The following is a 26,141-nucleotide window of genomic DNA, read 5'->3' on the forward strand; positions in this document are numbered from 1 at the left end:
CACTTCTGTCTTGGTGGTGTTGACAGTCAGCCCCATCCTACTGTATGCTCTCACTGCCACAGCAAGGACAGTCTGAAGATCCTCTGGAGTATGGGCCACAAGAGCACAGTCGTCTGCATACTGCAGCTCCAGGACCCACTCTCTACGGAGTTTGGTGGTTGCGTGAAGCCTCCTGATGTCAAAGAGGTTGCCATCTAATCTGACGTCCACTGCTGTCTTCAGTCTCGTTGTGGAGAAGCTTGGTAACACACAAGAGGAAGATGTTAAAGAGCACTGGTGCTAGCACACACCCCTGCCTCACCCCTGTGCATACAGAGAAAGGTGTGGGCTCTTGTCCTCCTATGGTCACCCTAGCAGTCATCTCATCGTGGAACTGGCGGAGGATGTTAACAGATTTATTGGGACAGCCAAACCTAAGGAGGACATCCCATAAGAGCTCTCTTTGCACAGTGTCGAATGCTTTGGAGAGGTCGACAAAGGCCATAGACAGGTCCTGATGTTGCTCCCAGCACTTTTCCTGAAGCTGCCGGGCTGTAAAGATCGTGTCAATCATGCTCCTGTTCTTCCTAAATCCACACTGTAATTCAGACAGCATTGACTCAGTGATGTTGCTGATGAGTCTCTGAAGCATCACCTTAACCAGGACCTTTCCAGCAACAGAAAGGAGTGATATGCCCCTGCTATTGCCGCAGATGGCCTTGTCACCCTTGTTCTTATAAATGACAACGATGTTTGCATTTCTCCATTGCTGTGGGATGTTCTCATCGGTCCAGGCCTTGGTGATGTACTGGTAGAGGGTGCGCATACACATGTACCCTCCGTTCTTCATTAACTCAGCAGGGATATTGTCAGTGCCAGGGGACTTGTTGTTCTTAAGGGAATGGACAGCTAATAGAACCTCCTGGAAGGTTGGTGCTAGACTAAGGTCATGGATAGGAGGAAGTTCAGGCGGTGCATCCAAGATGGTGGGGTCTGCGTCAGAGTCCTGATTAAGCAGGGTGTTAAAATGCTCAGCCCACCTCAGCAGAATGGTATTCTGATTCTTCAGAAGTGTTAGACCATCTGCTGTTTTCAGGGGAGTAACGCATTGATTTATTGGGCCGTAGATGGTTTTGACAGCATTGTAAAAATTATGCATGTCATTATTATCAGCAAAGGATTGGATTTCATGTGCCTTGTCAGTCCATCACTCATTTTGTATGGCCCGTATTGCCTTTTGCACTTTCCTCCGAGCTGCCTGCCAATGCTGTCTGATGCTGGTGGATGAAGGGTTGTCTAAAGTTGCCCGGTGTGCTTTGTGCATGTCCTTAAGCAAGTTGTGGATGGCGTCTGAGTTATTGTCAAACCAGTCTTGGTGATTCCTGCTCTTATGGCCGATGGATTGGGCTGCTGCCTCATAGAGCGCAGAGCTGATATAGGTCCACTGTTGTTCCATAGTATTTTCTGAGCTCAGACAAGGTTCCAGCTCCCTTAGTTTCTCAGCTAAGATGCGTCAAAACTGATTTCTTATTTCTGTGTTTCTCAGGCGGTTGCAATTTAGCCGCTTTTTATTGGGTTTTTGCAGCCGCAGGGGGCGGGGGCGCACTTTCATATGGAGCTTGGCCACAATCATACGGTGGTCAGTCCAGCACTCTGCACCTCTCATGGTACGGGTGATGAGAACATCCTTGATGTCACTACGTCTCACAATAATGAAGTCGATCATGTACCAATGTTTAGAGTGAGGGTGCATCCATGAGGTCTTATATTTTGTCTTCTGCTGGAAGATGGTGTTAGTTATAGTAAGGTTATGCTCAGAGCAAAAAGTAAGTAGCCTCATGCCATTTGCATTCACCTTGCCAATACCATGCCTACCTAGCACTCCACTCCATATCCTGTTGTTCTGTCCCAGCCTAGCGTTGAAGTCCCCAAGCAAAAGGATCTTATCATTCTTAGGGATCTGGCAAAGAGCTTCAACTAATGTCTGATAAAAGCATTCCTTAGCCTCATTCTCAGATGGCAAAGTTGGTGCATAGGCAGTGAGAAGCGTGACATAACGTTTCTTTGCCAGGGGGATACGGAGGGTCATTAGTCTTTCACTATCAACAACAGGTGTTTCTGTAAGACTTGGTAGAAGGGTGTTCTTGATGGCCAAGCCCACTCCGTGGAGATGTCCACCTGGGGGGGGGGGTACCTTTCCAGAAGAAGGTGTAACCCATGCCCTCCTCTGTTAAAGAGTCTTCATCCAGGAGCCTGGTCTCACTCGGGGCAGCAATGTCGATGTTGTAGCACCTCAGCTCCGCAGCAATTAAAGCTGTTCTCTGGTGAGGTCTGTCAGAGATGCCATATGAGTCCAGGAGAGTCCTTACATTCCATGTTGCCAGTTTTAGGTTGTATTGTTTCTTATTTCGACTGCAGTAGTGGAATAACCGGATAGACGCGGTAACCAATCCAGGTGAGTGATTGAATGGGCAATTTTTAGGCCACCTTTTCTAGGCCCTTCCCCAATTGGGGTGAGCAGTGTGGTCCCTAAATAGGGCTGCTCAGTCGCACAGGTGTCTGCGGAAAACAGCTGCCACTCAGTCCCAGCTGCTAGCGACCAAATATCCTGTGTCGCTGCCGTGCAGGGTTCTGACTAGGAGCTCCCAGTCCATTTGTACCTGCTCCTGTTGCTAGATGCCCCATTGCCGTCAGACTTCAACCATATGTAAGGTCCAGGTATTGTTCACCGTGGTCAGAGGTGGAGACCTGTGCAAGGAAGGTTTTAAAGTGCCAAGGGGTGCACCATCCCCAGTAGCACTATCTTCACCATGATGAGGTAAATCCCAGTGGCAAGGGTGATCCCAGGACAACCGGTCCCACATCTTGGCTGCAGGAGGCTGCCGGGTCCTTTGTCTGTTAAGGCCCGCCTATTGCGCGTGGGCACGTGGCCAAGTGGTTAAGGCATTGGACTAGCGACCTGAAGGTCGTGAGTTCAAGCCCCAGCCGAGGGAACGTGTTGTGTCCTTGAGCAAGGCACTTAATCACACATTGCTCTGCAACGACACTGGTGCCAAGCTGTATGAGTCCCAATGCCCTTCCCTTGGACAACATTGGTGTCGTGGAGAGGGGAGACTTGCAGCATGGACAACTGCCGGTCTTCCATACAATCTTGCCCAGGCCTGCGCCCTGGAGAGTGAAGACTTTCCAGGCACAGATCCATGGTCTCACAAGACTAACGGATTGCGCGCTACCAGCATATTGCTTTTCTGTCAGGGTGTGCTCCCTTAGCCTTGTCTCAACAGACTTGCCACAAGGCAGTGGGGCTATTTGCCCATAGGTGGGACAGTGGTTGATGGGCGCCACGGCGTGTCCACGCAGTGGTGAGCCCGCATGCCACGACTCTGGGGCCCACTGCTGCTTTGAGATCCCCTGTAGTTTAGCCTAGGACCGTAAGATACCCAGTTTCTGTGTGTGGCCCCGAGGAGGCACTGCAGGAGTCTTGGTGTTGGAGAGGCTCTGTACTGGCAGGAGGAGGCTTACACACTCTGCTCCGCTTTTCACCCTCTATTAAGAGGGCTAACCAGCAGCAATAGCTGCAAGCAGAGAGCACTGTGCAGCATGCAGCATGCACTAACTACAAGCACTATACACTACTACACTAGACGCTTCACACACACCCTGTGAGCAAATACTCCCACCCACACATATGAGGAAGCAGGGGTGTGGTATATGCTGCCTTTTGCTCACCCCCCCCACTCATTGAGGAAGAGGTTCCCAACCCTTCTCGCGCTGAGGCAGGTGAAATCAGGGGGATTATCTGTGGACAGGCAGTTTCGCAGTTAGACCAAAAAGGGGGGCTGGGCTCTAAAGTAACTGGGAATGAAGCTGAGCTCAGCCAAGTGGCAGAGGGACCTGAGATGCTGGAAGGCACGAGTAATAGACCGGGGAAGACCTCGCCATGTAGACCAGAAGTATCCCAAAGAGTGTCTGAAACTGAAGACTTAGATGATAGGATATGGAGGTCTCAAAGAGTCAGGAGACCCCCAGATAGGCTGGCCTATGTAGCACTGGGGGAACAGAGGGTTGCGACTATCCCCCTCCCCCTAGTGAGATATGTCACTACCATTTACAAATGGATTGGAGGTTCTAACATCATGAGATTCCTTTTAAAAACTGTGTTATTAATGACGGGATGACAAATTATTTCAAAGTCATGAGGACGTGACTGTTTTGGTGGGGGGAGAGCGTAATGCCCTGGTTCATTTTTTTCTGTTATGCTGTATATATTTCATTTTAGCAGTTCTGTAAGAGCAGTCTGTTCTGTTTTCATGCTTGTTTGGATTACTGTTGAAGATAAGAGAGAGGAAAAACGTGTGCCACCCAATTAGGATGGTTGGATTAAGGGGAGGTTTCTCTGGCAAGGAACACTTAAGGTTGGATTTGGAGCTTTTGTTCAGGAGGAGATGAAGAGAGAAGAGGCTGGGGAGAACCGATTGTAGCATACAATCCGGTGGGAGACCGGTTTTTTCCAAGATGGATTGTGAGTGATGTTCGGAAGGTGGTGTGTGCTTTCACGTTGACTGAGGACCCAGCGCGTGAGTGACAGAGAAGTTCAAGATGAGCTCCAACTTGTGCACATTTGACTGTTTAATTAGAATGGGCCCTTTTTGTTATTCTTTACCCTTTAGTTAAGATTTGTACATATAATTCCTTTATTTGTATGCAGTGTACTGTCTGTTATTTCGAGGAATTAATTTGTAGCCGGGTAGTAAATGACACAGCATCCACACAAACCGGGGCTTGGGGTGGGCTTGAACGCGCCTGAATCTCACAAGTTTGGTGGGGCTGGAGGTTGTCTTCCTTGACTTAAGTGCCCAGGAAAACTGAGGTCATAGTTATACAGCACACAGACAAGACCTTCAGATCAACTAGTCCATACTAACTATGATGCTTATTTATGCAAATTCCATTTTCCCACATTAGGCCCATATCCGCCTACTCCTTGCTTATTCAAGTTCTTTTTCAAATGCCTTTTAAAATTTGGAATTGTGTCTGCCGCTAACAGTTTCTCTGGCAGGACCTTCCATGTGCCCACCACCCTCTAACTTGCCTCTCAGATCTCCTTTAAATGTTCTCCCTTCTCATCTTAAACGCCGGGCCAGATGGATTGAAAAGGCAGGGTGTTGGGACAAAAGGTGAGGGTTGTGCCAGTTCTGCTTGCTGCTACACGATGTTTACTCCTCTTTCACTGCACTGAGGCAGTGGCCTGCTCCGGGCTTCGTGTCTGAGGACTCATTTTCTTTCTAGGTGCTATTTGCTTACTTTTATTACTTGCACTATTTTTTTTTCTCTCTGCACATTGGGTGTTTGTCGGTCTTTATTTTAATAAGTTCTTTTGGGCTTCTTTGTTTTGTGACTGCCTGTAAGGAGATGAATCTCAAGGTTTATGCATACTTCATACGTGTATACATTTTTTTGGTAATAAGTGAACTTTGAACTTTTAATTCCATCTACTAGTTTTAGACACTCCTAGCCTGGCAAAAAGACTGTGAGTGGTCATTGTTGTAACTATGCCCGTTATAACTTGATAACCCTATATAAGTCACACCTGATTTTATAAACCTGTATAAAGTCATCCCTCAGCCTCTACTCTGGGGAAAACAGTTCCAGCATATTCATAACTCAAGCCCAACATCTTGTACAACTGTGTCATGACACCCCAACTCCTCCACTTAACACCCTGTCTGATGAAGGCACATGTTCCATATGCATTCTTCACCACACTGACTACCTGTATTGCCACTTTCAGGGGCCATGTTATATTCTACAACACTCCCCAGGGCCTTTCATTCACTGTGTCTGTCCTTTCTTGGTTTTTGAGTCATTTGCATATTTTAAAATCATGCCATGTACATTCGCATCTGTATAACAAGCAACAGGGCCCAGCACCAATCCTGGTGGTACACCACTAGTCACAATCTTCCAATTCCTAAAGCAACTTGCCACCAAAACACTCTGCCCCCTATCATCTAATTTTGTATACAATATTTCAACTTGACTTGGATCTAATGGGCTAACTTTTTAATACCTGCATTTCCAAGTGTAGGTTGATCTTGTTCCTCAGTATTTTTTTCCAATAACTTGCTTGCCACTGGCATTTTCCTCTGATAATTCTGGCTTGTTGAAATGTTATATCAGATCTAGAAGTGAAAGAGGAATAGAAAGGATGCAACAGATGGTGCTGCTGCCTCACAAATGTATCAGCCTGAATTCCTGTGTTCAATCCTGACCTTTGGTGTTGTCTGTTACTGTTTGTATGTTCTCACCATGGCTATTTGGGTCTGCTTCTGCATCCCAAAGACATGCTGGTTGTAGGTTAACACATTACAATCAGTTACCTGTTATGTTGGTGACGGGAGGTGAATCAGTGGAGTGGCGAAGTGGGAGTTGGCAGCAGATGGACATATGAGAGTGAACAGGTTAGAGGGAAATGATAGGTTGCACTGGACTCACGAGAGACTGCAGATACTAGGAATATGAAACAACATTAGAGAAACTCAACAGGTAGCATTCGTGAAGGGAAATGGGCAGTCAGCACTTAAGGTTGAAACTCTTCATCTGGACTCCTCCCTGAGATCCTTGCGGAGGCTACACTGGAAGGCCTGGAAACTGAGTTGGAAGCCACATGGGGCAAGATGGTGGCAGAGACAAGCATCCATGGCTGTAACACATGATTGAAGCGCAAGAGTACAGTAGAGACCACAGGAGAGCAGTGAGTGAGGGTCTCTCAGAACTCTCGTTGAAGAGAGGAGGAGAACTTTGGAGATACATCTCAGTGGAGCAGCAAAATGAGACAGAGAGACTGCAGATGCTGGAACCTGAAGCACCACAAAACACTGGAGGGACTCAACAGGCCATGCAACATCTATGGAGGGAAATGGGCAGTTGACGTTTCAATTCAGGATCCTGAAGCTGGACTCAATCTTTCCTACTGTGATGTAATGGAATATGGGAATATAAAAATAACTGTTAACCATTTCTGGATGATTGACAGTCAAATTTACTGGGCACAGGCAGTAGCTCCCCCCCTCCCCCCCAAATTTGTTGAGTATTTGGAAGAAACGTACCATTCCGGCAGGCAAAGAAAGATTATGCAAAAGCAAAATCCTTCAGATTCTGATAGTCCAAAATAAATGCTAGGAGTATCAGGAGGTTAGCCAACAGTTTCCAAAAGAGAAACGGTTACTGTTTAAGAATGGCGATGATCAGTAACACCAAGCTGTGGACTCCTTGCTCTTATGTTAGGTGTTCCCAGGGTGGTCCAATGGAATGGACAAGTGTAACTCTGCGAGTCAGATAGTGACTCATCTCTGTTGCAAGGAGGAGCGGTGTGGGTTGAATACTGATATTGCAGCATTGTGTTCAGCAAATGGTTCAGGACATATTCATGCTTTAGGTCCCAGAGCAATCTGGTCCAAATCACATTGACACTGATAAGCAATTAATGATCCTGGTCTGTCTTAAGCTCTTGTAGTATTGGTAGCTTCACTTTACCCTTATCAGGCTATGGCCATTGTAGTAGGCATTAGTGTCATGGTGTTAGTTTTATTAATTTATTTGATAGATGAAGAAGCTCCAAAGCAGTGATATCAAAGCAATTGGGACTATCAGCTCACTAACAATAAGTTCTATTGCTGTTCACAACAGAAAGCATACTTCTGAATGATTATATCATGTGATGGGCTTACAGTTTTTGCTTTGTGAAGGAAAATTTGTGGAATTCATTGCCACAGACTACTGTGAAGGCCAAGTCATTGGGTATATTTAAAGTGGAGGTTGATAGATTCTTGATTAGCAAGGTGAGAAGTCAGGAGGATGGGGTTGAGAGGATTGATAAACCAGGCTCAATGGGCTGAGTGGGCTAATTCTGCTCCTATGTCTTGCACATTTATGGTTATGGTCTTAATGAAAGGCTGTTTAGCCATTGTCTATTTCTGTAATGAATCATCATTTCAGAGATTCAGGAATAAACCTGCATTTAAAGATCATTCAAGATACATAATTGAATTACTGGTTTTTCACCTGGAACCTACCAGCCTTCTCCTTCCCACCCTCCCCCCACCTTCTTTATAGGGCCTCTGCCCCTTCCCTCTTCATTCCTGACGAAGGGTCTTGGCCCAAAACGTTGACTGATTGTTTCCACGGATGTTGCCCAATCTGCTGAATTCCTCCAGCATGTTGTGAGTGTTAGATAATTGAATTAATGGACTTTGGTTGTGGGTGGTGAATCTGGAATTTATTGCCACAGGGCTGTGGAGGCAAGTCATTTAGTGTATTTAATGCTAGGTTCTTGATTGGAAAAGGGATATGATTTACAGGTAGAAGAATGGTGTTGCAACAAATAGACATTGGATGGTGGAGCAGACTTGATTGGCCAAATAGCCTAATTATGCCTATGACGTATGATCCAATAAACTCTGAAAATGCAGCACCCCATATCCTTAATACTTTGGCGCCAGACTAACAGATATTCCAGATTACTGGATGTTGTTTTCCTAACACATCTGTATTTCACCATTTTTCTCCATGTGATTTTAAAAGGAGATAGAGACCCAGTTAGCTTCAACTTGTATGTTTAATGTATCAAAATGGGCTTAAACATACAAGTACTCAGACCTCACCTGTATCCTTGTTGGTTGTCCGTTGTATCCAACAATGACAGCAGACCTGTGTGGGAGGGTTTTTGAATTATAAAAGCTGTTGCACTTGGTAGTTGTGCTCTCTTGACATCGGAAATCTAGGTCCATTGATATGGGTAGACATCACATACTGGGCCCTTAGTTGCAGTAGGTGACTGTGACTACTTCTGTGACTTGTGATGCTCTTCACTCTCCACAAAGTGTTGCAGAACAGTCTCTCTGGCTGCTGGATCTTCTCTTTATCTCATCCTTCCAGTCTCCCAGAGCTGACTTCACATGCTAGGACAGATGTGTCCCTATCTCATCTCATCAGGATATACTGAACTTTTGGAGTTTACTGTGCTTACCTTGCTCTAATATTGAGAATGCAAGGTGACTTTTGATATCCTTTGGAGTTTCTTTTCAGACTTGCACTTTGTAATGCTAGCTGCACTGTCCTCTTGTTTTTTTTCTCTCTCCCAGTTACCATGACTGATGTAAGCTTTAATCTTATTTACATAATCTTACATTTACATTTTTGCTTAGTTCTTTAGTAAGGTTATATGCTTTAACATCTAAACCTCCCACCACTCTAATAATTTGCAAATTTTCTCTAAATCACAGGCATCAGTCTTCAAATTTAGAACTTCAGCAGTTTTTTTTCCAGTAATTGTTTTGCATTTCCCCTTTTTGAAATCAACAATAAAACTATTGTGATTGCTTTTAGATAATCATTCATGCACGATTAAGGTTTAACCAAATCTGGCTTCTTTGCACACCAGATCTAATATATCCTAATCTTTGTTGGTTTGAGGAAAATCATCTGCAAAATATTGACCTGGAAACTCTTGAAATTCACTATTTTTCAAACAAGAGATCATTTATTTAATCTAATCTGGATGGAAATTAAAATCTTCCATTATGACTACCCTGCCTTTGCTGCATGCAGTTCAGACTGGAAGCTGTCAAGATTAATTTGTAATCTGCGGCATATAGGAGTGTAGATGAAGAAAGTAGTAAGAGACATAAACCAAAATTCCCATTCTGACTGCAATCATCTTATTCCTGTGAATGAGCATGCATAGATGTCAAATTACTGCATCCAAGTTAACTGGGCACCAATTTCTTTTCTTTTATCCTACTTCTTATAACCCCCACTTTCAAGGAGCAAGATTAATCGCCTTTAGAAGGATACAGGGAGTGCTCTCAAAGAGCATTATATATTGTCATATCAGATAACTCACAGTGGACAACCACCAAAATAAATAAATTAAAATAAATAAATATATAAACATACATACTTATCTGTGAACAACCATCAGTATTGCTCCCGATATGATGTGCACAGTGTCCTGTAAAGTTGCAACATTATCTCCCAGTTTTTATATTCTGTGTTCCAACTTATAAAGCAAGTATGTCATATTTAGATTATGAAGACACACGGTCCTCTTTTATTGTCATTTAGTAATGCATGCATTAAGAAATGATACAATATTTCCTCCGGTGTGATACCACAAAACACAGGACAGACCAAGACTGAAAAAACTAACAAAACCACATAGTTATAACATGTAGTTACAACAGTGCAACAATACCATAACTTGATGAAGAACAGTCCATGGGCACAGTAAAAAGTTCAAAGTCTCTCAAATGTCCCACATCTCAAGCAGATGGGAGAAGGAAGAAAAACTCTCCCTGGCATGCCCGACCACAGTCCGACTCTGAGTCGTCTGAAAACTTCGAGCCTCCGATCAGCTCTCCGACACTGAGTACCGAGCACCACCTCCATCCGAACGATTCAACCTCAATCTCGGTCGCCAACAGCAGGCAAAGCCGGGGATTTTGAGGCTTTCCCTCCGGAAGATTCTCGATCGCACAGTAACAACAGCAGCAAACTTGTGTTTCAGAAATTTTTCCAGATGTTCCTCTGTGCTTTCACGTCTGTCTCCATCAAATCAGAATTGTCCACGGCCCCTATTTAATGGATATGATATCATTTTCACCGGAGGGCTGCTCACGTGCGGCATGCTGCTATCTCTCCTCCCACCTATATACCTTCTGCACCAGCTATTGTTGGATCTCTATTAGTTTTTTTAACCTTGGTGGGCAGTCTTAATTGTTAATTATCATTATTTTTAAGTTAAAACAAACATAAAAATAGTAAGCAAACAAGAGAAAATCTGCAGGTGCTGGAAGTAACACATGCAAAATGCTGGAGGAACTCAGCAGGCCAAGCAGCATCTATGGAAAAGAGTACAGCTGACATTTCAGGCCGAGACCCTGCAGCAGGACTAAGCAATATGAAGCAAACTAAGTAAAGTGCTGAGAAACAAAACGGAGCTGAATGAGCAGCAAAGAAGACAAAAATAAAAGATGGCACCTCTGAAAAATCCATCACCAATATAATCAAGATAAAAGAAATTTCTTAAAGTAAACCAACGACTGGTTGAACAATTACATTACATGGATAATGTGCTAATACTTGGCAAATGAGAAAGGTGATAAACCGTTAGTTTAACTGTTATACCACTTTCTGCCAGTAAGTGGTGATGAACCACCACATACTGTGCAAAATACACGAGTTTGTTCAAAAAATCTTAAATTACGTTTAAACTACAACTTTAGTAAAAGTATAAATGACTTAACTATAACTTTAGTCTTACATTAATTCATCTTATAAAAGGTATTTTTTTTTTTAAAAAGTGTTTTCCAACAGTTCTCCCCCGTTCTGTAAGGGATCCTGGCAGAATCAGATCTGAAAATTCAGAGGCGGAAAAAACTTAAAAATATCTACATTGCAGAGTAATCGAAAACTATTTCTCAGAAGCATTTATAGTACTGCATATTCATTTTGAGTCATTTTAATCGGCACATCATGAGAAAGGTAAACAGGCAAATATATAATAACAGCAAAATAAAGTCCATAATGTCCAATAAAAAAAAATTCAATAATAATTTTCATGCTTGAAGTCTTACCACAATACTTGCCCTACTCTGGAGTCACTTAGTTCTCTTGCTTACTTTTACCTTCTACTTTAATTGTTGAATTGGTAATTAACAGTACTTAGTATGGACCTTCCCACCAAGCTCTTAGGGGTTCCTTATGCGGTTTCTTGACCAGGACCTACTCACCAGATATCAAGGTGTGTCCTCCTCCCGATGGACGACTTCAATAACAGTAACCTGTTGGGAAACAGACTGATCAACTTGGGTTAATTTCACACAATAATCAATTAACCTGTCATCCATAATGTGTATATCAGCTTCTCTGAGATCGAGAGCTTCTGGTAGTGTTATAGGTTGCCTCGTCACCACTTCAATTGGACTCAATTTTGTTTTCTTGTGTCGGTTTGTCCTGATGCTGGATAAAACCAAAGGAAGTGTTGTAGGCCATGGTACACTTTCCTCGTGATTCATCCTTTCAGTTTGTCCTGAGGACTTTGGATGATGTGGACCATGAAAAGACCATTCAGTGTTCATCACTCGACATAATTCTTGACAAACAATGAAATGTGTTCCTTGGTCAGAGTTAATGTGGCATGGCAATCCCCATCGAGGAATACAGTCCTTAATCAGAGTTTTGGCTGTGTGTATGCTAGTAGCTTTTCTTGCTGGTATGGCTTCCACCCATCTTGAAACACCTGAATATCCTTGGCACTTTGGTAGAGTAATGTAGTCCACTTGTAGATGTAAAAATGGGCCAGGTGGGGCAGGATTACTTGGTTGAATTAGCTTCTCCGTTGATCTGGGGTTGTTTTCTGGCATGTCATACATCTCTCAATTATTTGTTAAGGTTGTATCCTGAACTTTGGATCCACCATCATTGAGAGAATCTGTCGACTATTTCCTGCACTCCAATGTGTCCTAACGACTATATCTGTTGCGCCAGATAAGGAGGCAGCTCAGCTGGGGCTACCAGTCAATGACTAGTGCTGTATCTCCATGCTCCGTAGTTGTTTAATAATCCACCATTTTCTATCCTGTATCACTTTTCTTCATTTGAGCTCTGATCTTGCACTTCTCCAATATCTTGCTTGTTCATCTGTGACATAGTGTTTACCTTGGTTTTCATGGTTTCAGTTACTGGGTTTTCTATTTTTTCCAATTTTCTTTATTCCTTCTTTCACTACTCTTTTTGCAGTTACATCTACAAATGCATCTCCATGGCTTTCCATTGTGGTCGTTTTAGAGTGACCTTTACATTTTAATACGGCCGCTTCTGATGGTAGTTACATAACTTCCATTAGTTCTTCTACTAGTTTGTCATTCTTGATTGGAGTTACCACGGCTGTAAGAAATTCTCTTTGTTTCCATAAGTTTCCAAAGGCATGAACGTCTCCGAAAGCATATCAAGAAACGGTGCAGATATTAGCTGATCTTCCTTCTGCTGACTTGCAGATGTCTATTAAAGCTTTCAGTTCAGCCTGTTGTGCAGAGGTACCAGGAGCCATGTTTCCTGAGAGTATCACTTCATTTTCTGTGACCGCTCCCATTCGAATTCCTTCCTAAATGGTTGAGACATCAGTGTACAGAATCAGATCTGAATTCAACAAAGGCACTTCTTTATGGTAATTTGCATCTTCTTGGCATGTTATTGGTCTTGCACAGTTATGATCATGGATGTCCACTGACAACAGTGTCACTGGGTTCGCTGGACTTGCTCGTTGGATGATGGTATTAGGTGCTTCAAGAACAGTGGACCAACTGGACCACCGAACGGCTGTCACTTGTGATGGTCAGTAAAGTATGAACTGAATGTGGACTGCGAATTTTTATAGTCTGATCCAGAACAATGTTAGATGTTTCAAACTTCCTTTCTTCAGTTTCCTTCAAGTAATCATCCTGTGTTCGGGTGCTAAGTTGTTGTTATTTTCTGATCCTTAGGGTTCTTCTGGGAGTCAAGAATGGCAAGCAGTCTCAATTCTTAACAATTGTTTATTTTAAAGTTTAAACAAACATATCCTAAACAAACTAAGTAAAGAGCTGAGAAGTGAAGCAGAGAAGAATGAACAACAAAGAAGGCGAAAATAAAAGATGGTACCTCTGTAAAGTCCGTCACGTTTATAATCTAGATAAGAGAAATTTCTTGGATAAAATAAACCAATCTCTGCTGGCCCCTGACACACTCGAATTTCTGGTTTCTTCCACAGTGAAGACTAATGAAAGATGCTCACTGAAGTCCTTTGGCCCATCTAGTCCATGCTGAAAATACCTGGAAAAAACCTTTGGTATCTGCTGTTATATTAATTGCTCACATAACTTCATATTTCATCTTTTCTCTCCTTATGTTTTTTTAGTTGCTTTCTGTTGGTTTTTAAAAGCTTCCCAGTCCTCTAACTTACTGTTAGTGATTTTTGGGTTTAGGTCATTTACATTTAGAAAATGGCTTTGGCTACCAGTCTCCTGTTCCTTTATAATGTATTGTGTATTTAATTGGAACAATGCTTTTCCTAAAAGCTGTGGATCCCAGTCGAGATGCTGCTGGCGCCTTCGGGATGGATAGAATCAGAAGGTGTGACGTTTGTACGTAGCTTCTAAAGAAAGCATTGTCTATATTTTGTAAATATGGAATTGTCCTTTGTGTTTAGCAAATAAATATCGAGCACCACGTCGGGCAGCAGACCTTTCAACCGAAAGCGTCTCCATATGATGCCTGCTGTATCTTGTTTTGTCGAATAAAGAAGCTGTTTTGTATCTACCAGTAACACACTCTCTGGTGATTTCATTCACGCAACAACGCTTACCACTAATTTTTGCTATATTATATGCCTTCTCTTTTGCTTTTATGCTGTTTTTGCCTTCCCTTTTCAGCCATGGTTATCTCATCCTTCCTTTTGAATGCTTCCCCTTCTTTGTTATATATTGATCCTGAAGTTTCCGAGTTGTTTTCAGAAACTCCAGCCTTTGCTGTTCTGCTGACATAACTGCTGGTGTCCCCTTTCAAATGAACTTTGGTCAGCTTTTCTCTCCTGCTTCTGTAATTCCCTTTACCCCATGGTGATACTGATACATCTAATTTTATCTTTTCTCTCTCAAACTGCAGGTGAATTCTATCATATTGCCTCCTAATGCTTCCTTTACCTTAAGTTCCCAGTCTTACTAATCATATCTCCTATATTCCCATCCTCAAAGGTTTCAAAGGTACATTTAATGTCAGAGAAATGTATACAATATACATCCTGAAATGCTTTTTCTTCATAACCATCCACAAAGACAGAGGAGTGCCCCAAAGACTGAACGAGAGTTAAATGTTAGAACCCCAAAGTACCCCCCCCCAGCTCCCCTCCCTCCCGTGGTTAAGCAGCAGCGAGCAACAATTCCCCCTCCCTCCACTGGCAAAAAAAACATCGGCACCCACCACTGAGCACTCAAGCATGAGCAAAGCAACAGCAAAGACACAGATTTGCAGTTACCCCAAAGATTTCATGTTTTACTCAGTTTTCAACATACCACAGGCTCTTTCCCTCCCTAATAAGGGAGAAAGAGGTGTTTCTGTTTTCACAGCGAGCGGGAGACATAACAAACAACTCACTGGTTTATGATGTTAAATGTACGTTATGTCGCTTTTTTTTTTAGCTCTGTGCCCAAAGATCTGGGCACACAGCTTATAGATATTCTGACTCCCCGGACGACACGTGGGTCTCCTGCCTTGACACCGACCTTTGATCCACCTGTCTCCAGGACCCCAAGATCCTAGGCCTCCAAGGCTGAGCCCTTGACGTGCCGAACAACAATGGCTGGTTATGAAACCCCAAGAGTGGGTCCCATTCCCGCAAAGAACCGTAGTCAGCGTAGTCAGGTCAGAGTCTTCAAAAGAACCCTGAAAGGGGAAAAATAAAGATATTAAAGATGGAAATGCAGCTGTTTCCAAAGATGCAAGCAAAGGACTTGCTGTTTAGCGCCATCATCACTCCGCTCTGCTCCTAGTTGTTAATGTATATGTAAAACAGCAAAGGTGATACCATAAGTGAAATTATAATAAAACTGAGAATAGAAATATCATTGCTGTAAGAATTAACAAATAGAAAACTGTGCCAGAAATGGTGAAGTGCTGCAGACACATCATATACATTCAGTGCTCCCACTTGACATCAGGTGTCTCAGTATATAACGTTTATTGTTCCAGGTGGGAGAAAGATGGCCAAGTGAGTCGAGAAGTTTGGGAAAAGGCTGGACAGCAAGGTCTTTTAGGAGTCAATACACCTGAAGAACATGGTGGGCTCGGTGGTGATGTACTTTCTGCTGCTGTGGTATGGGAAGAACAGTAAGTATGTTATATGTAATAATAGCTGAGAATAAGGAATGTTTGCTACTGTTTATACTGATCTACAATAGCTGTAAATTGAGTGTCAAATTTGCCTTGTTGGACACAGCTCGAATATTATTGGGAGATTGTTTCTGTGATCTACCAATGAACATTTATGTGTTTTTACACAGCCTTCACATCAATGTCTCTGCAAAAGTATGAAAACCAGCAACGTAATCTGTTAGTTCTGGTTATTTCTGTCAAAAAGCTTATATGAACATAATAGACCCTCTGGTTTTCATTATCAATGTAAATTGGTAAATTGGTTTATTATTGTCACGTACACTCAGTGGTCACTTTTAGGTACACTTGTACACCAGTTCATTAATGCAAATGTCTAATCAGCCACTCATGTGAGAGCCACTCAATACATAAAAGCATGCAGACAGGGTCCAGATGTATAGTTGTTGTTCAGGCCAAAGATCAGACTGGGGAAGAAATGTTATCAGAATCAGAATCAGGTTTAATATCACCGTGAAATATGTTGTGAAGTTTGTTATCTTTGCGGCAGCAATGGAATGCAATACATGATAAATATAGAGCAAAAGACGTGTGTGTGTATATCTGTGTATAAATGTATATTAAATAGTTTAAGATATGTAGTGCAAAAACAGAAATTTGAAAAAAAATTAGTGAGGTAGTGTTCATGGGTTCAATGTCCATTTTTGAAATCTGATGGCAGAGGGGAAGAAGCTGTTTCTGAATTGTTGAGTGCGTGCCTTCAGGCTTCTGTACCTCCTTCCTGATGGTAAAAATGAGAAGAGGGCATGTCAAGTTGGTCGAGGCAGTCTTGACGAGAACTTTGTAGAATGCATATGTGACAGCTTTCTTGAAAAGCATGTTACTGAACCTACAAGGGAACGTGCTATCGTGGATCTGGTCCCGTGCAATGAGACAGGTAAAATTAGCAATCTTGTAGTTGGGGATCCTCTTGGAAAGAGTGATCACAGTATGATTCTCATATAAATGGAGGGTGCAATAGTTCGATCTAAAACCAGTGTATTATACCTAAACAAGGGAGACTACAATGGGATGAAGGAGGAGTTGGATAGTGTAGACTGGAAACACAGGCTATATAGTAGGACAGTTGAGGAGCAGTGGAAGACTTTCAAAGAGACTTTTCACAGTGCTCAAGAAAAGAATATTCCAGTTAAAAGCAAGAACAGTAAGGGTGGGCAGAGCCAGCCATGGATAACTAAGCAAATAAAGGAAGGCTTCAAACTAAAAGCTCGTGCATACAAAGTCACTAAGACAAGTGGGAAACTGGAAGATTGGGAAAACTTTACAAAGCAGCAAAGAACCACTAAGCAATCAATAAAGAAAGGCAAGATAGATTATGAAAATAAACTAACACAGAATATAAAAACGGATAATAAATTTTTTATAATAAAGCAGAAAAGGGTGGTCAAGGTGAACGTAGATCCCTTGGAGGACGAGAAGGGGGAATTTGATATTGGGTAATGAGGAAATGGCTGAGGCTTTGAATAACTATTTTATATTGGTTTTCATGGTGGAGGACACATCTAATATGCCAAAGAGAGATTATATGGATGCAATGAGAAGTGAGGACCTTGATACAATAACTATCACTGAAGAGGTAGTGCTGAACAAACTTGTGGGCCTAAAGATAGACAAGTACCCTGGTCCTGATGGAATGCATTCCAGGATACTGAAAAAAACAACAGAGGTTATAGTTTAGACTTCGGTGACAATTTACCAAAATTCTCTGGACGCTGGGCAGGTCCCAGCGGATTGGAAGAAGGTGAATGTCTTGCCACTGTTAAGAAAAGAATTTAGGCAAAAGGTGGGTAACTATAGGCCAGTTGGTTTAACATCTGTAGTTGAGAAAATGCTTGAAGCTACCATTAAAGAAGAAAGAGAAAGAAATGGATTCAGCAGTGGCAGGTCCTGTTTGACAAACATACTGGAGTTCTTTGAGGATATAACAAGCACGGTGGATAGAGGAGAACAGATGGACGTTATTTTACTTGGATTTCCAAAAGACATTTGATAAGGTGCTACATAAAAGACTTGTCCATAAGATAAGGATGCATAGGATTGGGGGTGATGTATTGGTATGGATAGAAAATTAGTTAACCAATACAAAGTAGAGAGCTGGGATATATGGGTGTTTCTCTGGTTGGCAATCAGTGGTGAGTGGTGTGCCGTGGGGGTCAGTGCTGGGTCCACACTTGTTCATGATATACATTAATGATTTGGGAGAGGGGACCCAGTGTAGTGTATCTAAGCTTGCTGATGACACTAAATTGAGTGGAAAAGCAAATTGTGCAGAGGATACGGAGAGTTTGCCGAGAGATATAGTTAGGTTAAGTGAGTGGGCAAAGGTCTGGCAGATGGAATACAATGTTAGTAAATGTGAGGTCATCCACTTTGGATGGAAAAATGGAAGGTCAGATTATTATTTAAATGGTAAAAGATTGCAGCATGCTGCTGTGCAGAGGGACTTGAGAGTGCTTGTTCATGAATGGCGAATGATTAGTTTGCAGGTGCAGCAGGCTATCAAGAAGGCATATGGGATGTTGGCCTTCATTGCTAGAGGGATTGAATTTCACAGCAGGGAAGATATGCTGCAACTGTATAGGGTACTGTGAGACTACATCTGGAGTACTGCATGCAGTTTTGGTCTCCTTACTTGAGGAATGATATACTGGGTTTGGAGGAGGTGCAGAGGAGGTTCACTAGGTTGATTCCAGAGAAGAGGGGGTTAGACTGTGAGGAGAGATTGAGTCACCTGGGACTGTACATGCTGGAATTCAGAAGGATGAGAGGAGATCTTATAGAAACATATAAAATCATGAAAGGGATAGGTAAGATTGAGACAGGAAAGTTGTTTCCATTGCTAGGTGAGACTAGAACTATGGGACATAGCTCAAGATTCGGGGGAGTAATTTTAGGATGGAGATTAGGAGGAACTGATTTTCCCAAAGAGTGGTGAATCTGTGGAATTCTCTGCCCAATGAAGCAGTAAATATATTTAAGACAAGGTTGGATAGATTTTTACATAGTAGGGGAATTAAGCGTTATGGGGAAAAGACAGCTAGGTGGAGAGGAGTCCATGACCAGATGAGCCATAATATTATTGAATGGCGGAGCAGGCTCGATCGCCAGATGGCCTACTCCTGCTCCTATTTCTTATGTTGTTATGCCCTGGGTGGTGAGGGGTCTTTGATGATGGAAGCTGCTTTTCTGAGGCAACACTCCTTGAAGGCGTCTTGGATATGACAGAGACTAGTACCCATGATGGAGCTGACTAATTTTATAACTCTGCAGCTTACTTCGATCCTGTGCAGTAGCCCCCACCCCCTGCCCCATACTAGATGGTGATACAGCCAGTCAGAATGCTCTTCACAGTACATCTGTAGGAGCTTTCGAGTGTTTTAGGTGACAAACCAAACCTCCTCAAACACCTGATGAAATATAGCTGCAGTCTTGCCACCTTTATAGCTGCAACGAAATGTTGGGACCAGGTTAGATCCTCAGCAAGGTAATGCTAAAGATCATACAAGCAAGACTCCAGCAATATATGGCCATTCATAGACTTCAGTTCAGCATTCAACACAATCATTCCTCAGAAACTGATAGGAAAGCTGAGGGTACTGGGCCTGAACACCTCCCTCTGCAACTGGATCCTAGACTTCCTGACTGGGAGACCTCAGTCAGTCCAGATTGCAAGCAGCATCTCCAACACCATCACACTGAGCACGGCCCCCCCCCCCCCCAGGACTGTGTGCTCAGTCCACTGCTGTTCACTGTGCTGACCCACGACTGTGCTGCACCACACAACTCGAACCCCTCATCAAGTTCACTGAGGACACGACCATGGTGGGTCTCATTAGCAAGAACGATGAGTCAGCATACAGAGAGGAGGTGCAGTGGCTAACAGACTGGTGCAGAACCAACAACCTGTCTGTGAATGTGAACAAAACAACAGAGATGGTTGTTGACTTCAGGAGGACACGGAGCGACCACTCTCTGCTGAACATTGACGACTCCTCCGTGGAGATCGTTAAGAGCACCAAATTTCTTGGTGTTCACCTGGTGGAGAATCTCACCTGGTCCTTCAACACCAACTCCATAGTAAAGAAAGTCCAGCAGCGTCTGTACTTTCTGCGAAGGCTGAGAAAAGTCCATCTCCCACTCCTCATCCTCACCACATTCTACAGAGGTTGTATTGAGAGCATCCTGAGCAGCTGCATCACTGCCTGGTTCGGAAATTGCACCATCTTGGATCGCAAGACCCTGTAGCGGATAGTGAGGTCAGCTGAGATCATCAGGGTCTCTCTTCGTGCCATTACAGACATTTACACCACACGCTGCATCCGTAAAGCAAACAGCATTATGAAGGACCCCATGCACCCCTCATACAAACTCTTCTCCCCCCTGCCATCTGGCAAAAGGCACCGAAGCATTCGAGCTGTCATCACCAGACTATGTAACAGTTTCTTCCCCCAAGCCATCAGACTCAATACCCAGAGCCTAGACTGACACCAACCTACTGCCCTCTACTGTGCCTATTGTCTTGTTTATTATTTATTGTAATGCCTGCATTATTTTGTACACTTTATGCAGTCCTGGGTAGGTCTGTAGTCTAGTTTTTGTGATGTTTTATGTAATTCAGTGTAGTTTTTGTATTGTTTCATGCAGCACCATGGTCCTGAAAAATCTCATTTTTACTGTGTGCTGTACCAGCAGTTATGGTTGAAATGACAATAAAAAGTGACTTGACTTGACTTCACTTGACTTTTGACTTGAACGAGAACTCTAGATATATAAGCTGGTTTTAAAAGAAGCAGAGGCACCAGAGACCAAATTGCTTACCTACGGTGGATAATGGAGAAATCGAGGGAATTCCAGGAAAGTATTTATGTTTTATTGACTACTCTAAAGCTTTTGGCAGTATGGAGAATAACAAACTATGGAAAAACTTTAAAGGAATGGGGATACCTGGACATCTGATCTGCCTTATGAGAAACTTCTACGAAGATCAAGAAGCAACAGTTAGAACTGTTAGAACATGGACAACAAACTGGTTCAACAGTTAGAATATGGAACAACAAACTACTCAGGCAGTAGTGAGGAGGACAATAAGACATGCTAAAAGAACGCACTGGAGAAAGTATTGTGATTCAATCGGAAACACAACTCAAGTAGGAGAGGTGTGGGGGATGATAAAAAGGATGGGAGGGGACAGGAGAGAGTGGAGGTACCCAGTTCTGGTTGATGGAAATGTGACTCCAGTAACAAATAAGGAAAAGGCAGAGTTGTTGGCAAACACTTTTGTTATGGTACATAGTTCCGATAATTTGTCTGAGAAGGGTAGAAGAGGTAGAGAGAGAACAAAAGCTGAAAATATGGAGGCTTTATGTAGGAAAACTAACCTTAACGGTGTGCAAGATGTCCCTTTCAGCATGGGAGAATTAAGAAAGGCACTAGATAAAACAGGAAAGTCTGCGCCAGGTAAAGATTAAATATGTTATAGTATGATAAAACACTTGAGTGAAGGAAGTCTGGAGAAACTACTGCTTCTGTATAACAAAGTCTGGAATGAAGGGAGAATACCAGGGAGCTGGAAAGAGGCAATAATTATTCCAATAAGGAAACCTGGGAAAGATGCCAGCAGACCAGAAAACTACAGGCCAATTGCATTAACGTCACATGTATGTAAACTTATGGAACGTATGATAAATGAGAGGTTAGTGTACTTCTTGGAAAGTAGAGGTATGGTGGCTATATATCAAAGCGGGTTCAGGAAAGGAAGGAATACTATGGATCCAGTGTTGTGTCTAGAGGATGAAATAAGAAAAGCTCAAGTAAATAAAGAGACAGTGGTTGCAGTTTTTTTTTGATGTTGAGAAAGCTTATGATATGTTATGGAAAGAGGGGCTCCTAATCAAGCTACATTTAATGGGAATCGGGGGAGGCAATGTTCAATTGGGTTAAGGACTTTTTAAACAGGAGAACTATTCAGGTGAGGATAGGATCAGAGCTATCAAGCCAGTATGTTGTAGAAAATGGGACGCCTCAGGGCAGTGTAGTAAGTCCACCTTTATTCTCCATTTTAATAAATGATATATTCGTAAATATTCCAACGGAAATAGGGAGATCATTGTTTGCAGATGACGGGGCTTTGTGGAAAAGAGGGAGAAATATTGAACATATAGTTACGAAAATGCAAGATGGAATTAATCAAGTTAAAGAGCGGGGGACAAAGTGGGGTGTTAAATTTTCAGTGGAGAAGACAAAAGCCATGTTCTTTACAAGGAAAAAGTTCAGGGGACTTAATTTGAATCTGTATGGAAGTAACCTGGAGAGAATTGAAAGTTTTCGGGTTTTAGGAGTGCACTTTGACCTGAGATTAACATGGAGAGAACATGTTAGATATGTAGTTAGTAAATGTAAAAATGTGATAAATGTCATGAGGTGTCTTCCTGGATTGGAATGGGGTGCTGATTTTGCATCACTGAAGTATATTTATGTAGCATTAATAAGATCACGATTAGACTATGAAAGTATTGTATACGGATCAGCAGCAAAATCTGTGCTAGCAGAACTGGATATCGTGCAAGCTCGGGCTCTAAGCGTGTGCTTGGGAGCGGTTAGAACTTCCCCAGTGTGTGCACTCCAAGTTGAGGCAAATGAAATGCCATTGGGGCTGTGGCGTAAATAGCTGGAGGCCAATTACTGGATTAATTTAAGGGGGCATGGTGGTAGTCATCCTACAAAAAGGGTGTTGCAGACATGCTGGGAGAAGGAGTGGTCACAAAAAGAAAGTTTTGGATGGACAGGAGAGCAAACAGCAAAAGATATGGGTGTATACGATAAAGAGTTTTGTCCAAGTGTGGTGTGGCCTGTCAGACCTTTCTGGGTATTAGAAAATCCCTCTATAGATTTGGAATTGCTTAAGATTAAGCACAGTAATAAGACGGCTGATATACTCAGTGAATATCATAGCTACAGGGAATGTAAATATAAAGGCATACAGATTTTTACTGATGGATCAAAGGATCCAGAAACAGGTGCAACAGGGTCTGCGATTGTTGTACCAAGTTATCAAGTGGAAATTAGCAAGAGAACACCTGAATGCTTGAGTGTATATGCAGTTGAAATGTTTTCCATATTGTTAGCACTAGAATGGAGTGAGCAGGTTGATTGAAATAATTTTGTGATATGTAGTGATTCTGTATCAGCCCTTGCAAGCATTAAGGCGGGTACAGCTAGAGGTCACCAGGATCTGCTTTATGAAATCCTGTTTGCAAATTCAAGACTGGCTAGACAAGGCAAAAATATCGCATTCATGTGGGTTCCAGCACATTTGGGTATTATGGGAAATGAGACAGCAGATAGGCTGGCAAAAGCAGCAACTAAAAAAGGATCTGTAGAAGTCAATAATAAACTATCAAAATCAGAGGGGAAGAGCATAGTGTGGAGAAGGATAAATCAACAGTGGCAGCAGTATTGGGATAGAGCAATAAAAGGAAGACATTTACATTCAATTCAGAACAGAGTAGATATGGGAAGAAGTAGGGGAGTAAAGTGGAAGGAGCAAGTAATTATAAGTAGACTGAGAATTGGGCATAGCAACCTTAATGGCACTCTGGCCATCATAAATAAGCATCCAACAGGTTTTTGCGATCTATGTCAGGAAACAAACAGTAGAGCATATCCTTATTTCATGCCGGAAATTTGCACAGGAAAGGCAACAAATGTTACAACAATTACGCAAAATAGGACTGGTAGAGAACAGTGTTAAAGGTTTATTGGAATGTGGGGAGAGTGATCAGGGGAGGAAATGGTTGTTTAGTTATTTAAGGGCGACGGGACTGGAAAGACGGCTTTAAAGTGAATGGACAATGAAGGACAATAGATCCTGAAGATGGCAGTAATGCAACAGTGTGGATGCCAACTGCCGTAAAAACTCAAGAAGAAGAACAACAAACTGGTTCAAGATTAGGAAAGGAGTACGAGAAGGCTGCATACTGTCATCCTACTTACTAAATCTATATGCTGAACACATCATGAGGAATACTGGTCTAAAGGACTCGAATGTTGGAATCAGAATTGTCGGACGAAATAGTAACAACTTCAGATACGCAGATGATCCTACTCTTAATGGCTGAAAGTGAGGAGGATCTGAGAAAGCTTCTAATCAAAGTAAAAGAAGAAAGTGCAAAAGCTGGCTTGTTGCTCAATATTAAGAAAACCAAGAACATCTCGACCAGCCCTACTAACACCATGGTAATAAGTGGAAAGGAAGTGGAAGCAGTGACAGATTTTGTCTTCCTCAGTTCAAAGATTTCTATAGATGGTGACTACAGCCATGAGATTAAACAGCGCATACCTCTGGGGAGGAGCAGAGATGTAACATTGTCTATGGAGAGCCGTATAGTCAAGTCTATGGTATTTCCAGTTGTGATGTATGGCTGTGAGAGCTGGACTATTAGGGAGGCTGAATACAAAAGAATCAACGCCTTTGAACTTGGATGCTGGAGGAAAGTGTTAAGAGCTCAATGGACAGCAAGAAGATCCAACAAGTCGGTTCTTGATGAAGTACAGCCAGACTGCTCACTAGGAGGCTTGATTATGAGACAAAAGCTCAAATAGTTTGGCCATATCATAAGAAGACAGGATTCCTTGGAGAAGACTCTCATGTTAGGTAAAACAGATGGTAAAAGAAGGAGAGGGCAACAGAGGCTACGATGGATAGATAATATTACTCAGACAATGTGTATCACCTTGGGGGATCTTAGGTAGTTTCCAACAAGAAGGCTTGGTGTGCAGGAGTCCATGAGGTCCCGAAGAGTCAGACTCAACTTAATGACTGAACAACAAATTTGAGCTATGCCTAGTCACACAGTCGTGAGACAGTAGAGTGGTGGGCTAAGCACGTACATCCCTGAGATGTGCTAGTGTTGATTGACAGTGAGGTGGAGATGTTATTACCAATCTGCACAAATTGTGGTCTTCCGGTTAGGAAGTCGAGGATCCAGTTGCAGAGTGAGGTACAGAGGCCCAGGTTCTGCAGCTTTTCAATCAGGATTTTAGGAATGATCTAAGTGACTTTGACCATGGATTGATTGTTGATGCCTGACAGGGTGGTTTGAGTATCTCAGAAATTGCTGATCTTCTAGGATTTTCATACACAACAGTCTTTAGAGTTTACAGAGAAACAAAAAGCATCGAGTGAGTGGAAACACTTTGTTAATGAGAGGGGTTAGAAGAGAACGGCCAAACTGGTTCAAGCTGACAGTAAATCAAATAACCATGTTTTACAACAGTGGTGTGCAGAAGAACATTTCTGAACGCATTACATATTGAACCTTGAAGTGGATGGGCTACAGCAGAAAACCATGAACATGCACTCAGTGGCCACACTGTTAGGTGTAGGAGGTATGATCTCCAGAAAGCTATCTCACATGGAAGGTGGCAATCTGAACTAAACTTGAATCACTGATGGATGCTCAACAGCTGTGGCAGGACTTGAATGCTGTCACCTCCTACAACTTACACCAAGTGGTTTAAGTGACAACAAGGTTTTGCTCCCAGATGAGCTCAATGCCTGTTATGCTCACTTTGACCGTCAAAATATGGAGTGTTTATCATGAAATACAGACACCCACCTTTTGCCTTCTCCAAATCAGCACTCTGGTCCATCCGGTGTATTGAGAATCCCTCGGTCTGGTCACCAAACCTGGTGAGTTTTGAGTTAGCTATGTTTTTGTGAAATGCAAATGCAGCAATCCCTCATTTCCCTCTGACACAGCAACCTTGCCCTTGGGCCCTCAGTCTTGTTCTCCAGAGACTGTGTATTTGCTAACAAGATGCTGGGTAGTGGAAGTTTCATACCCTGACATTTCAGTCTGGCTTGGAGTCCTCCCCTCATCCTCCTCATCTGGCCATAGCAATGTGCCTTAAAGGTGCCATACCTGCATTCTTGAGAGTTAAGTCCACCAAGTCCTTTGGAAGTTCGGTAAAGTCACTAGTTCATTAAGCCAGTTTAAAAGTACATTTTATAGGCATCTGTTAGTCTCATGAGACCATGGATTTGTGCCTTGGAAAGTTTCCAGGGTGCAGGCCTGGGCAAGGTTGTATGAAAGACCAGCAGTTGCCCATGCTGCAAGTCTCCCCTCTCCACGCCATCGATGTTGTCCAAGGGAAGGGCATTAGGGCCCATACAG

General features: G+C 42.8%; 1 protein-coding gene across 2 annotated transcripts in view; it reads left to right on the top strand.

Moving 5' to 3' along the window:
* acadl (acyl-CoA dehydrogenase long chain) overlaps positions 1–26,141 on the top strand; it is a 119,920-nt gene that overhangs the window by 8,814 nt on the left and 84,965 nt on the right. For both annotated transcript variants that reach the window (XM_063051504.1, XM_063051506.1), the window contains exon 3: positions 15,766–15,903. In XM_063051504.1, the coding sequence (XP_062907574.1) occupies positions 15,766–15,903 (138 nt within the window). The remainder of the gene's footprint in view (positions 1–15,765; positions 15,904–26,141) is intronic.

This window comes from Mobula hypostoma, chromosome 6 (genome assembly GCF_963921235.1).
Source record: "Mobula hypostoma chromosome 6, sMobHyp1.1, whole genome shotgun sequence".
Lineage (NCBI taxonomy): Eukaryota > Metazoa > Chordata > Chondrichthyes > Myliobatiformes > Myliobatidae > Mobula > Mobula hypostoma.